The sequence below is a fragment of the Podarcis erhardii genome, assembly GCF_964252035.2.
Source record: "Podarcis erhardii genome assembly, chromosome: 9".
NCBI classification, from domain to species: domain Eukaryota; kingdom Metazoa; phylum Chordata; class Lepidosauria; order Squamata; family Lacertidae; genus Podarcis; species Podarcis erhardii.
Genome location: NC_138512.1, coordinates 26555463 through 26568553, shown reverse-complemented (window position 1 = coordinate 26568553; position 13091 = coordinate 26555463). Strand labels below are relative to the sequence as shown.

The 13091-nt window shown below is 45.5% G+C and overlaps 1 protein-coding gene across 1 annotated transcript in view; it reads right to left on the bottom strand.

Moving 5' to 3' along the window:
- SCFD2 (sec1 family domain containing 2) overlaps nucleotides 1-13091 on the bottom strand; it is a 155475-nt gene continuing 142384 nt past the window's right edge. Inside the window, exons 8-9 of the mRNA XM_081875817.1 lie at nucleotides 4084-4203; nucleotides 1-214 (exon numbers count right to left, since the gene is read on the bottom strand). Coding sequence (XP_081731943.1) covers nucleotides 122-214; nucleotides 4084-4203 — 213 coding nt within the window. The 3' untranslated portion in view covers nucleotides 1-121. The remainder of the gene's footprint in view (nucleotides 215-4083; nucleotides 4204-13091) is intronic.

Here is a 13091-nt window from a genome sequence, read left to right as displayed (position 1 = left end):
TAATTTCAGAACCTCTCATTTTCTGCAGGAATGTCTCATGGGATAGAAGGCCAAGGGGTTTTGATATTTTTCTGGTGAGTTGGGCTTGGTGCTCATCTTCTCTGATAAGACTCTTGGCTTGTCAAATGCCAATGTCTGGCTGGAGACGGTCCGTGGCAAACAGCAGCTCCAGAAGGCTAAGTGGTGTCAGGAGAGCTGTGGAGAATACCATTACCTGAAAAGAAAGAGAGATGCATAAAGAATAACAGAGACTAATCCCTGCCACCACTACCAGACACAGAAAAGTGTCAGGCACAGTTTATGACAAGGAGTTGTGTTTCTGCAGCCAAATAAATACAGCTTCACTAAAGCTCAACATCTTATTGTAGATTATTGGAAACAACATAATCAGAAAACTTGTACCCCATTGCATATTTTTTTTTCTTTTCCCCCAACTTATGGGCTATAGCAATGTTCCTTATTTTAATTAATTGTCATTCTGGATATACCAGCAATAAGTTTACTGCAATACTGTTAATATTTTTGTCAATGAATGGTTCAATTTAAAGCTGTTGCTTCTTTTTGGCTTATGATGAATTTTAAAAATCAAATGTGTTTTTCCCCCAGCATGTGCTCAGCAGATTACAAAATTTGCCTTCTCCCATTTGTAAGAGATACCGTAATAGTTAACCTATGTCACGCATTGTGCAGTGGCAGACGCTAGGGTCTCAAATTTCAGTGGTATCCTGTAAGGCGCCAAAATTCAGAGCCCCTCCATTGATTAAACATTTTTAGTTGATTAATTATTTTTTAAAAACTGATTAATCAACCAATTAAATTTATTTACATCTGCCAAGTACCAAAACCTCAATAGAGATGCCTTTTGAAATTCTTACCCATTAATAATAAAGACAATCTTTACTATTTCCTTCTTTCACAGTAAGAATGAAATAATGCAGTAACTAAAACAGGTGTAAAAATGATAGGAGTAATGGAAATATATCCTTTTTGCATTCTCTGGGTTGTAATCAATTCCAGTTATTACTAATGCCAGTTATTAATCACTGTTTGTTTCTGCAAGGTGGCCTTGTGCTTCTCTGAGACATTCACAGGTATTTTTTAAGTACAATCCTTAACAAAAGAATGCCACAAATAAGCTATTTTCTCTTTGTGTTTCTCAATGAAAGGCACGGCTTCTCTTATCATCATAACCATCTCTGTATTTGAGGTTGCCCTGTGAACTGAACCACACGTTCTTTAACTTTGCATTTAGTCATCATTTGCTTATACTCCAACCAAACATTGGAAGTGATCGGTATCTGTTGACAGGCTCTTTGCTTGTTGCTGAAAACACTTTAGATTTAACAACCCTAATCCAATTCCTGTTTAAAAGGGACACCAGCATAAACTGTGAACTGCAAGGTGTTGTTTGAATAGAATGGTATGCCAATAGCAATGTTTTCATCTGGGCCTGAGATTTAAAAGCGAGTGACACGAGGCTTCACATAAACAGCTTTGAATAGTGCCAGGATCATTGAAAACATAATCTTGAACAGGTGGTCAGCATTCAGAGACCCAGAGGAGTCCAGGTAAATCCAGATGATTTGGAAACTTTATGTGAGAAAGACTCAGATAACATTTTTTTCAGGGTGGGAGAGAGGCATAGGGTTCCCCTTCCCTTCCACTCCAAAGCCTTTTAATCTCTAATGTAACAGCTTTATACATAGGGATATAAAACAATGAGTATGTTCTGAATTCTTTGTCTCAAGGGGTGACCCATCGTTGGTGGGGTCAAGTCAAAGCAAAGCAACACCAGATTCCACGTCACTCCTTGTCAAACCTCAATCCCTCTCAGATAGTAAGCCCCAAAGCCTTGGCACATAGTTTAAACTCTTCTCACTCATTAAACCTCTGCTTATCTTTCAAGTCGTAGTAATACATTTGGAGTCGGGATTAACTTGTCCATCAGTGTACTGCAAATTCAAGGTCTGCCCAGGGCAGCGCAGAATTTGATTCCCTGGGTTAAGGGGATAATTGAGAAGCAAAACGCAAGCGGGAGAGTTATCAGATGAGAATGTGTTGCCGGAGAAAGCATTTAAGGCTTGGGAACTATTGGATGAGCTCTTAACTCAAGAATGCCATTAACACGCAAAAGGCATCTTCTCCAGCCCTGTATTGCTTCAACGCCCACCCTGCTTCCACCTCCAACATTTTCACTAATCAAACATGCGGCCACCATGATTTATGACAGGAGTGTTTGCATGCTGTTTGTAGAGCAAAGACATGCTATTTATGTACCATGGGGGTAGAGAAGGATGTCTGCCTGGATTTCTGGTGGAGCCCTGAAGAAAACGGTCATGACAGCTCCTCGTAAGACTGGCCCACCCCAATGATACCCACTCAGAGAGGAAAGGAGTGGGGAATCTTTCTGTGAGTGTACAGTCGCAGCCAATGACTCACAGGGAAGCCATGAGTATGTTGTGAAGGCTCACAAAATTATAGCTGCAGCTTGGCAGACGTTTAAGCTAACCCTTACTGTGTACACACAATAATTTGCTGGACAACCGGCGTACAAAAGTGGGCCAGTGTTGGCAGAGCCTGAAAAACTTCCTAGATTTCCGAAGCAGCCTCCCATCCATGTCCCTAGTTCTTGGGTAGGCCTCAGATAATTCACAAGGGGTTGGGGGATCCTGACAGGAAGCTGTTTGGTAAACTGCCCTCTCTGTGTGGTGTAGAATTCTGGAGTCCCTCTCTGGTCTCAGGCCTCCATGTTCCTCATCCCAGCTTGAGGAGGTACTGTACCTGTTACTGCCATTCTCTGATAGGCTTACGTCTTTCTTATGTCCCGTCTTGCTAAACTCAGTCGCCAGTGTGGTAGGGCTACACCTCACAACAGGCTGTGTTATGGACTACAACTGACACCATTCCTGATCAGATAATCATAGAGTTGGAAGGGACCACAAGAGTAATGTAATCCAACCCTCTGCAATGAAGGAATATTTTGCCTATGCAGCTCAAAGAGAGCCAGTGTGGTGTAGTGGTTAAGAGTGGTAGACTCGTAATCTGGGGAACCGGGTTCGCGTCTCCGCTCCTCCACACGCAGCTGCTGGGTGACCTTGGGCCAGTCACACTTCTCTAAGTCTCTCAGCCCCACTCACCTCACAGAGTGTTTGTTGTGGGGGAGGAAGGGAAAGGAGATTGTTAGCCGCTTTGAGACTCCTTCGGGTAGTGATAAAGTGGGATATCAAATCCAAACTCTTCTCTTCTTCTTCAAACCCACAATCCTGGGATGAAGAGTTTCATGCTCTACCAAGTGAGCTATCTCAGATGGGTGGGGCTGATGGGAGCTTGAGTTCAAAAACATCAGGAAGCTACCAAGCAGCCTATCCCTGGTACTGAATGCACCACCCCTTCAACTCAGTTATTTTGAGTGTTATTTGTTCCCATCTGGAGTATAAACTAGGTAGTAGACTACTTTGAACTCCATAGCTATGTGCCCATATATGTCCTCCTCCCTCCAGCCTACAAGGCCGGTTCCACATGTGCAGCAAAATGAGGTGAGAAAGAAGTGGTAGAATAATAGAGCGAACCACCTCAGGCGGATGAGCAACTGTCTAGAAAACTCCTCTACATAAAAACTCCCCGAATGGAGAAAACTAGCACTGCAAGGAGAAATCTAACTAAGAACCTTTCTTCCTGATGTGCTAACTTTCAACCTGAAGGGGTTTTGTTTTATTTTTTTAACATGATGGATCATTCAGAAACGCCACCTGTCACTTGAAGTCTGAAGTGGCACAGTCTGCTCCATCACCTCAGGATTCCACCACCTCATTCTTCTGCATGCGGAGACCCAGCCACACCTTAGAGCTTCTCAGGTTTGCTTTATCCTGTAGCGCATTTTGGGCAGGGGAAAGGCTTTTGTGGATTATAGGGGCCGTTTGTGTGAATCCTTCCCATTTTTTCTGTGGAGCATGCCACTTCATTCAAGCCGAGAATCGAGTCTTTGTGACCCCAGAAAACTCTTCGCGTCAGATTGAGGCTGAACCCAATAGTTCTACATCCATATGCAGAGATGTTCTTGTTGCTCCGAAAAGAGTTTTGTACCTGTACTCCGGGCTTGTGCACCATTACAAGGTCCTTTACCATTTTGACTTCAGACACTGTCACTCCACCAACCACGAAGATGATCACCAGAGGATGATCACTAGGGTGAGGGCGGCTCACCTATTAAAGGAACAGAATTAAGATGCTTATGCAACTTGAGCTATTTATTTATTTAATTCCCCCCTCCAAAGTAAGGAATATGCTGCCTTTCAGAGCAAAATCCTCCAATGGCAGCTGACATCGGAACCACAATATAAAACTAAAACATTACACATTAAAACAGCAGCAGTTAAAACAATTTGGAGTGCCACATATTGAGATGCAACTTGGATAATGATAATAATCAAGTTTTCAGGGTCTGTTTCAAAGCCAGGACACTAGAGGCCAACATATCTCCTGGGGGAGGGGGGAATTCCACAAGCAAGGGGCCACTCTGAAGAAGGCCCTCTCTTTTCTGCCAGGCAAGCGAACAGATCATGAACAGAGACCTCCTTTCCCTCCTAATTAACTCTGCCTTCCATTTTCTATGCCCTTTACCTATGCATTGTTGCTATGGTTGCAGCTTCACCCCTAAGATGGCTGCCCACCTTGTCAGATTACAGAGAAGAGGAAAATGGATTCTCATTGCTTGATGACAGTAACAGAGCATGCACGTAACAGCCTCCTAAACCACTTCTAGGCTGATGGTGTGGAAACCTTTTGTAAAAATGCAACTTTAAAAGTATAATTTGCTTGATGTTCTCTTGCCATCTCCCAATGAAAAGATGCCAGTAATAGGTTTATTTAAAATAAGTCCCTTTCTAGCTTAACTATTAACACTGACAAGCTGAGAAGCAGCAGATCTGAAAGGCATGGCAACATCCAGATATTCTGCTGCCCGTTCTGTAATAGATTTATGAGTCAACTCAAAGAAGCCCTTGAAAGAGAGAACTGTCCTTTGTAAAGGAAGACGTAAGGGCACCCTAGGTGGACAGACCAGAATGGAGAGAGGGGTGCTGTGCTATGCTAGCAACTAACTGTCTTGTCTTGCACAACCATTTGTTATATGCATTTGCTCTACTAATGGAAAGCGCTAAAAGTTCCATGACCGGATGGAACCTGTACTGTCTATTATGGAGGGTTTCCAAACCGCAAGCTTGAGTGTCATTGTTGTTTTTCTCCAAGGCTGGTGAAAGACATTTCCCTGACAAGAAGAAGCGGCAGCGTGCTCAGGATCCCATGCAAAGTGGCCCAGGATTCCTTGCAAAGTGCTTCGATGGGAAGCAAAACATGAAACAAAAAAGCAAGGGCGACGCAGATTGCATCCTTCCCTTCAGCCACCTCAAAGCAGGCAGGCTGCACCGAATGTGGTGGAGAGGCCACCAAACTGCATGCGTACCCTCCAACATTCCTCAGAGGGGAATAGGGACATTTCTCACTCGCTCCCAACCCCTCATTTTTTGTGTCTCTCCACCCAGTGGTGAAGCTGCATGCTCCGCTACCGGGGGAGGAGAGCAGGCGTGGCGTGGCTGGCGCCCCCGGGGCGTGGCACGCCGACCATGAGGGCGTGACACTGTGGCGATCACATAGGGTCCCCGGACATTTAACGGTCTATTGATGTCTGTGCCACCACAGGTGGGTGTGTTGCCATGGTAACAATGGCCTGCCCTCCTTTGTGACATCTCCTGCTTCTCCCTTAAAAGCCACCAACTACAGGTGTCCAGTTTGGGTTAGTGAGGAGAGACAGAGAGAGTGTGTAGGCGCGGTTGGTGGTAAGAGAGAAAGCAGAGAATTTGGATTTTCTTCTGATTTTGACTGCTTAAAGAGGAGGCGGAGCTAGCATCAACCATGCAGTCAGTTCCAGACCTTCAGGAAGAAGGAAGGTTCAGCGGACTTTTCCTTCGCGGAACAGAGTGGCGGGGGCGACTGCGAAGCGTAATGCAGCTCAAAAAGAGCAATAAAGTGGCCCCGCTTCAGCCCAAGGAGCAGCCTCCTGTGGTGCCAGTTGTGACAAAGCTCTTCAAGAGTTTTCCAGAGTTTGAGAAGGCAATGGCCCGACACCAGGCCCGTATTAGGCCAGCACCTGAAGAAGTGGACATAATTGTAGAAGATCTAGAATGAGCTTCCAGCGTGACGGATCAAGGGAAGGTGCTCCACTTTGGAAGAGCTAAAAGGGAGTAAGGGAAGAACGAGGCCGATGAGATCAAGGTAACCCTCCAGCCTCTCCTGAGCTGCAGAGGCTAAGTGCAGAGAGGCAGAGGGAACTAGGTTCCCACAGGAGGAGTGCTCGCCTCCAGGCCAGGAGAGGCGAGGTGAGTCACCAGAGGATCGTGGCCGCCCTATGCCTCGGGGCAGATAAAAGCCGGCCAGCCCCAGCCCCAAGTTGCGGGAGCAAAATTGTTGGTTGCTGGTTCCTGCCTGAACCCTGTCCTGCTTTCCTGCCAGAGCTCCTGACCTGCCCTGGCTCCCTGCTTGCAAGCCTGTTGCTGACTTCACCCGACTCCCTGCCCTGCGTCCAGCTTCAGCTACTATGGACTGCCTCCACGTTGCACCTTTGACCACGGACCGGACTTGGACCTTGCCTCTCGGGTAACCCACGGGACCAGCACAACAGGGAAGGAGGGAGAAAGGATTGAAGAGAGGTGAAAATGGCAGGGACAAAAGACTGACTGCTGACTCACCCTTACCGTGCGAGGAAGAAACCAGAAACAATGAAAAAAATGGGGGGTTGGGGTTGGGGATGATGTTGTGGCGATCACACAGGGTCCCCGGACGTTTGATGGCCTATTGATCCCTGTGCCACCACTGTGCTCGCTTCCCCGCTGCCACCAACCCGTTACTCTCAGGTAAAACACTGAGTCCAGACAGTTGTTAAAAGTGAACCAAATAAACAAGTTTATTTTATAAACATTAATAAGTTTATGGTTTCCCAGATAATATTCCTGTCAGTATCTTAACTTTAGTTTCTTTACCTTCCTAATACCTTCTGACTGATTATCTCAACTGTTTGACTCCTCAAATTCTCTCTCTCTCTTACATCAGACTAGCCCAACCCACAGATTATCCTCCCTCTCCCTTCTCTAACTCCAGACTGACTTCTCAACCACTCTAACTCTAACTCCTCCCCTTGGGTTCCCATTGGTGAGTCATTTTACAATTAGTTAACCCTTTCCTTATGAACCCAGTATGATGTCACACACCTAGGAGGGCAAACGTCACACACACGCATCCCAGGGGCGTGGCGATGCACCCGTGAGGGCATGGCACGCTGCCCGCAGGGGTGTGGTGCATGTTCTGGGGGTGTGGCGCGCTGCCTGTGGGGGCATGGTTTGCGGCGCATGTCCGGGGGGGCCCCGCCACGATGGCACCCTATCATAATAGTGGTGCCGTGGGCGGTCCACTCCCTCCACACTCCCGTTCCTTTGCCAGTGTCCTCCCCCCAGCATTTCCACCACCAATACACCAACAAGACCCAGCACACACACCCTCCGCCGTCCTGAGAAAACCCCTTAATTCTGGTTTTATTTTATTCTTTGGTAGGTTTACAAAAAGAAAAACACACACCAACAAATTCATTTTGGAAAGGGGAGAGATCAGACGCAGCAAACAAAGCATTTCCTTTGTTTAAAAAACAACAACCCAGGACTCCTTAAATTATGCTCCCCCTTTCTTCCTGCCCTGTGCCTGCACCTCAGGGCTGGTGTGTCACATGAGACTGGGCTTCTCCCGCAGTCACTACCAGCTGCCCAAGGGAGGAGGCCAGCAGCAGTGACCACAACAGGCCACGGGATGCTCCTTCGCACCCCTGCTGCCTCTGCCATCGCTCAAGACAAATGCAGGCTCGTCTAACTCCCCAAGTTGGGTGGTGGAGGCACTGATGGGGGAAATGGGGACATTCCAGGATCAAATCAAAAGCTGGGATGTCATTCCAGGACTATCCCTGGAAAATAGAGACACTTGGATGGTGTGCGGAAGGTGCTGTTCGCCGTTGCCATTTGGACAGCTTGAGTAGGTAGCTTGGCCCTGATCTTCCAAAGCCAAAATAAGATGGTTTTATTTGGGCAGGCCTGTGGCAAAGAAAAAGACAGGGCTGCATTCAGCCAAGTCATCCCATTCATGCAAGGAGCTCTGTGTGCACAATAGAACTTCCCCCCAGTTTCCTCCCGCCCTTGCACTCCTCCAGTCTGATGTGGAAGCACGGCTATGATTTTATTAATGTACAGCATATTTTTTATGTTTCCATACTTTTCGTTTTGAATACTACAGTACACCTTCGCTTGCTAATTAAATTAAACCACTGCTTATTTTGATCTTTGCTGGCTACGGCTAACCATTTGTCCTCTATTACACACAGTCAGCTACATTCAAGTTCCCTCGCCACCAGTTCCCTCGCATGCTGTGTCACGCTCCTCAGAATGACTGGTAGAGGTTCTTTTGGTCTCTCAACAAGATTGTTTACACAGTATGAAGACCGAAATCCCTGTCAAGCAGTCTTCCCTGGTGCACAGCTCTTGAACACGTACATAATTTAAAATTAGCATCACCAATTGGCAATCAGATAATGGGCCACCTACAGAGATGGGGAGAAGGGCAGACAGACAATGTATGGGTAATGTTTTCTCTCTGCAATCTTCTTTTGCTGTGAGTTTTCAAGGGGAGGGGAGATTATAGTATGTTAGGACACACACTGGGTTGTAACTTTGGGCAACTTCCAACGTATATAAAAACATAATAAAACATTAAACATTTAAAAAAAAACCCTTTTCCTATACAAGATTGCCTTCAGAGGGCTCAGGGGTCGGATAACTCCAACATTTCTCCAATGAAAATAGGGATATCCTATCATAGCCTTCCACATTTCTCCAATGAAAACAGGGACATCCTAAGGAAAAGTGGGACATTCTGGGGTCAAATCAGAAACCGGGATGGCTTCTTTAAATCAGGGATGTCCCTGAAAAATAGGGACACTTGGAAGGTCTGGTAGTACCTTGGAAGACTGAAAACCTATGCAGAATTATGTACAGTATGCCAAAACCCGGTGATTTCCAGTGCAGGCTGGTCCATTTGGCAAATGGGGCATTGCTCCACCAACCTCAGTCAGCCCACACCTTCACATTTCTTTCAAGCACCCCACGGGGTTGTCCTGGCTGCCATGTTCCTCAGACACAGCGTGGCCCTCATAGAACTTAGCAGAGAGAAGGATGGGGAGAAAATTAGAATCACTTGGCTCTGCTTATCGTTGGCTTGGGTTCCACCTACTGTTGTTGGCTTTCCTGCCTTCTGCTCTAGTGACTCCATTCATTGACAAATTCAAAGGGCTTGGTTGGCCATGCCTACCTAAATGTGTAATAGGAACAGGCTGCAAGTTGTTTCAAGTTGTGGGTTAAAACACAAGGTGGGCATATCCCTCACATTTACTGAATGATGACCAACAATGTTCAGACTCGACATACGGTCTGGTATACTCTGTTCACAGCCACTATACATGCACTGGTTTCCCGGCAAAAGAAGAAAGCGATGGATGTCAGCTGCCTTCTTCCTGTCCATCACCCTACTTCCACTGCAATATGATATGCAGCATGACAGCATTGACTGGATAGCTACGTTTCTGCAGAAACCAAACTATTTGCATAACATAAATAAAAGCACACAGTTTGTGAAAGATCTCAACAGCCACACTGAAAAGTAGGTCAAACAAGACTCCAAAATTGCTGAGCAGTACAGCAATATGAGCCGCTGTGCTGTTCAGCGACTTGTATGAGCTTAGCTGACATAAGTTAAAGAATAAATATTTATGAAGATTACAGACAGAACTATTGGCTACTCAGAATTAATGCTAGAATACATGCCACAGCGACTGGAGGTCCCTGGGCTAAATCTGATATTGAGTGATACCATCTGCTACCACTGCCCTTGCCAAGATAAGAGAACTCATTGAAGGGGCTTTCCTGAAAACAAATTTCTGACAAGGGTCTTATATTTATTCTTTGCCCCCCCCCAAGAAAAGCTCAACAACTTTTGTGTACGGATTTTCACTTTTTGAAATATGGCAAACCCTAGCTTAATGCCTATATATTTTCCTAACATAATTCTTCAGCAGCCTAGAAAAATTACCGCAGGTGCTAATAAGATTTGGCATCCTTTGTATTTTGACAACTTTTCTTTAGAAAAGCTCCACATACTTCTACTTCTAACAAATGTGTATGAAATCATCTCTATAATTTTATTTTTAAAATCCGTCTATACTAGTGCCATAATATATTATTTAAAAATATCTTAACCAATGTTGTAACGACTTCTGAACATTTCCTTCAAATTAGGAATGACTTGAGAGAAGTAGATTAGTAGTCTCAGATGAAAAAAGTCTATCTATCTATCCATACATATCACCATTTTTCATCTGTGACTACAAATTGCATAGCTTTCCCCTATTTTACGTAAGTCATTATTCTCTGAATGTATCAAAATATGAAATGGTTTACAGTCCAACCTGATGCATGTTTATTCAGAAATATGTCCTATTTAATTTACTGGGACTTCTCAGTTTTTAAGTGTGCTGAACCCAAACACCTAAGTCTTGGTTTCCTGTATTAACATGCTATCAGCTTGCCCTAGCAAAGACCCAATATACATTTATGTGGGACCAAGCCCCATTGAACTCAGTGAAGCTTACTTCTCGGTAGGCAAGCCCAGGATTGTGTTCCAAACCTCAATGTTAACATGTTTGTGGCGTTAGAAAATGACTTTAAGGTTACTTAATGCATACTGAAAGAAGTTATGAAATTTAACTGAGCTGCGTGTGCTTTCGTGATTGTGCTAAGCCTCAACAAATACTTTCCTTAAGTAAAAAATAAGCAAGCATCCAAACACATGGTGCATATATAAAATAGTATCCCTTTTCAAAGGTCTGAAAGTCAAACCACGAATTCCAGATATGCATATTAAAATGCAGACTGCTTAGGCATGCAAGTTTTCAATTAAAACTGTTATGAAAGAAGTTTTGGAACATTTCAACCCCCCCCCCCCCGCTGTTCGTGGTTCTCTTTTTTTTTTCTTCACTGGAACTGAACAATTTCTGAATGCAAATTAAATTGTGTGTGGATCTGGGGTACAATTGAGATTTTTGATGAGATAAAATACAATTACATAAGGCTTTTTGTTTTGAAATGATCAGTGCCATGTGGCTAAATGCAGCAAGATTCCACAATGAAACTCCAAAAGGAGGATTTCTGATGGCAAGTATTTATAACCTTATTATAATAGTCGAGGCTTCAAGGGAATCTAATGAGATTGACTACTCTGAGGAGTTTCCACATCCTCTTGTTGTTTGTGTGCATCATGCCAGTTTCTTTGCTGGAATGCATTATATATTAAATGTTGCTCCTCACCCTGTAAGGACAGTACATTGAGCTCCTCCTGCTTCTTGAGGTACAACCTCAAAGGGTTATTGTGTGAGGGGGTAAACATGTGTGTGTGTTGGGGGGAAATGACTATATATGCTGCCTTTAGCTCTTAGGAGGAAGTCCAAATTAAAATGTAGTAAATAAAACCTGTTAAGTGGTGTGGGTTCTTAAAATGTCTGCCTTTGAGTGCTGGACATTAAAATGCAGGCACCAGATTAAGTACAGTGTATGTACCATTATGTGCCCGTATGTGGGACGCGGGTGGTGTTGTGAGTTAAACCACAGAGCCTAGGGCTTGCCGATCAGAAGGTCGGAGGTTCGAATCCCCACGACGGGGTGAGCTCCCGTTGCTCGGTCCCTGCTCCTGCCAACCTAGCAGTTTGAAAGCATGTCAAAGTGCAAGTAGATAAATAGGTACCGCTCCGGCGGGAAGGTAAATGGAGTTTCCGTGCGCTGCTCTGGTTCTCCAGAAGCGACTTAGTCATGCTGGCCACATGACCTGGAAGCTCTAATTTCTATCCTCTGTTGTTTGTCAACAGCATTGGTTACTCAGAATTTTCTGCCTCTAAACACAAAGGTTCCACTCAGCACTTGTGGCTATGAGCTGCCAATAAACCAAGGTTGGAGAACCTCCAGCTTTCTTGACTCCCAACTCCCATCGGCCTCAACTAAACAGGGGTTGAGCAATCTTTCAAGAGCCACATACCAGCGGCAAGCATGGCCAGAGGCAAAGGTGGGTGTAGCAATAAATATAAATTTTAAAATTGTACAGCAGGCTAGTTGTGGTTCGAGGACCCGACCCCCGCAATGTGGAATGAATACACAAGGACACGTGATATAAGGTTAATGGGCAAGAAAAGGCCACAACTTTATTGATTACAGCAGTGATAAGGTATTGGCTTAGGCATTGGATGTCTAAAACAAGGGGGTTTATTCACCAGTAGGTGGAGCCTGTTGATGCTAATCCAACTATAGGCTCTCCCCTGATGTCACCGAGGGTCGTGCCATGGCCTCCCGCCAAGCAGGCATCGGACAGAATACACGACCGCCAGATTCCTTTAACGGAATACCCAAAAATTGAAGGCATAGGCGATGGCCACACCTAGCCCTTCGACACACCACAACACATTATTCCAATGCCTAACCTACCCACCAATACCACGAAAGTTGTGACGATTCCTACGAGGTAGGCGAAAAAACCAAAAAGCCTAATGCCAAATGGAAAAATTCCTACCAGGCCCCCTGGACAACCAGGGCGACCAACCTAAGGTCCATAGCAAGGCCAAGGAACTAAGACCCTGAGCTTGAAGGGAGTGGAGGGTGGGTGACTCGTGACGAGATGACGGAGAGGAGAATGAGGCCGAGGAGGGGCTGGTGCCGCAGCACATAGGCTGCTGAACACGCCCCCTCGGAGGCACCTGGTTGGGTGCCTGTCGATGGGCGTGGGCGCCAGCCAGGTGAGTGGGGGAGGCAGGGGGCTACCGCCCCCTGCTAGGGGCGGAGCTCGGGCCGCCGCCCACAACCACTCCCCTCTCTTCCAGGGAGGAGAGTCTTTGCTACAGAAACTCACGCAACTCTCTCTTCTCCTCCATCCAGGCAAGTAAGAGGCATTATTGAACTCTAATA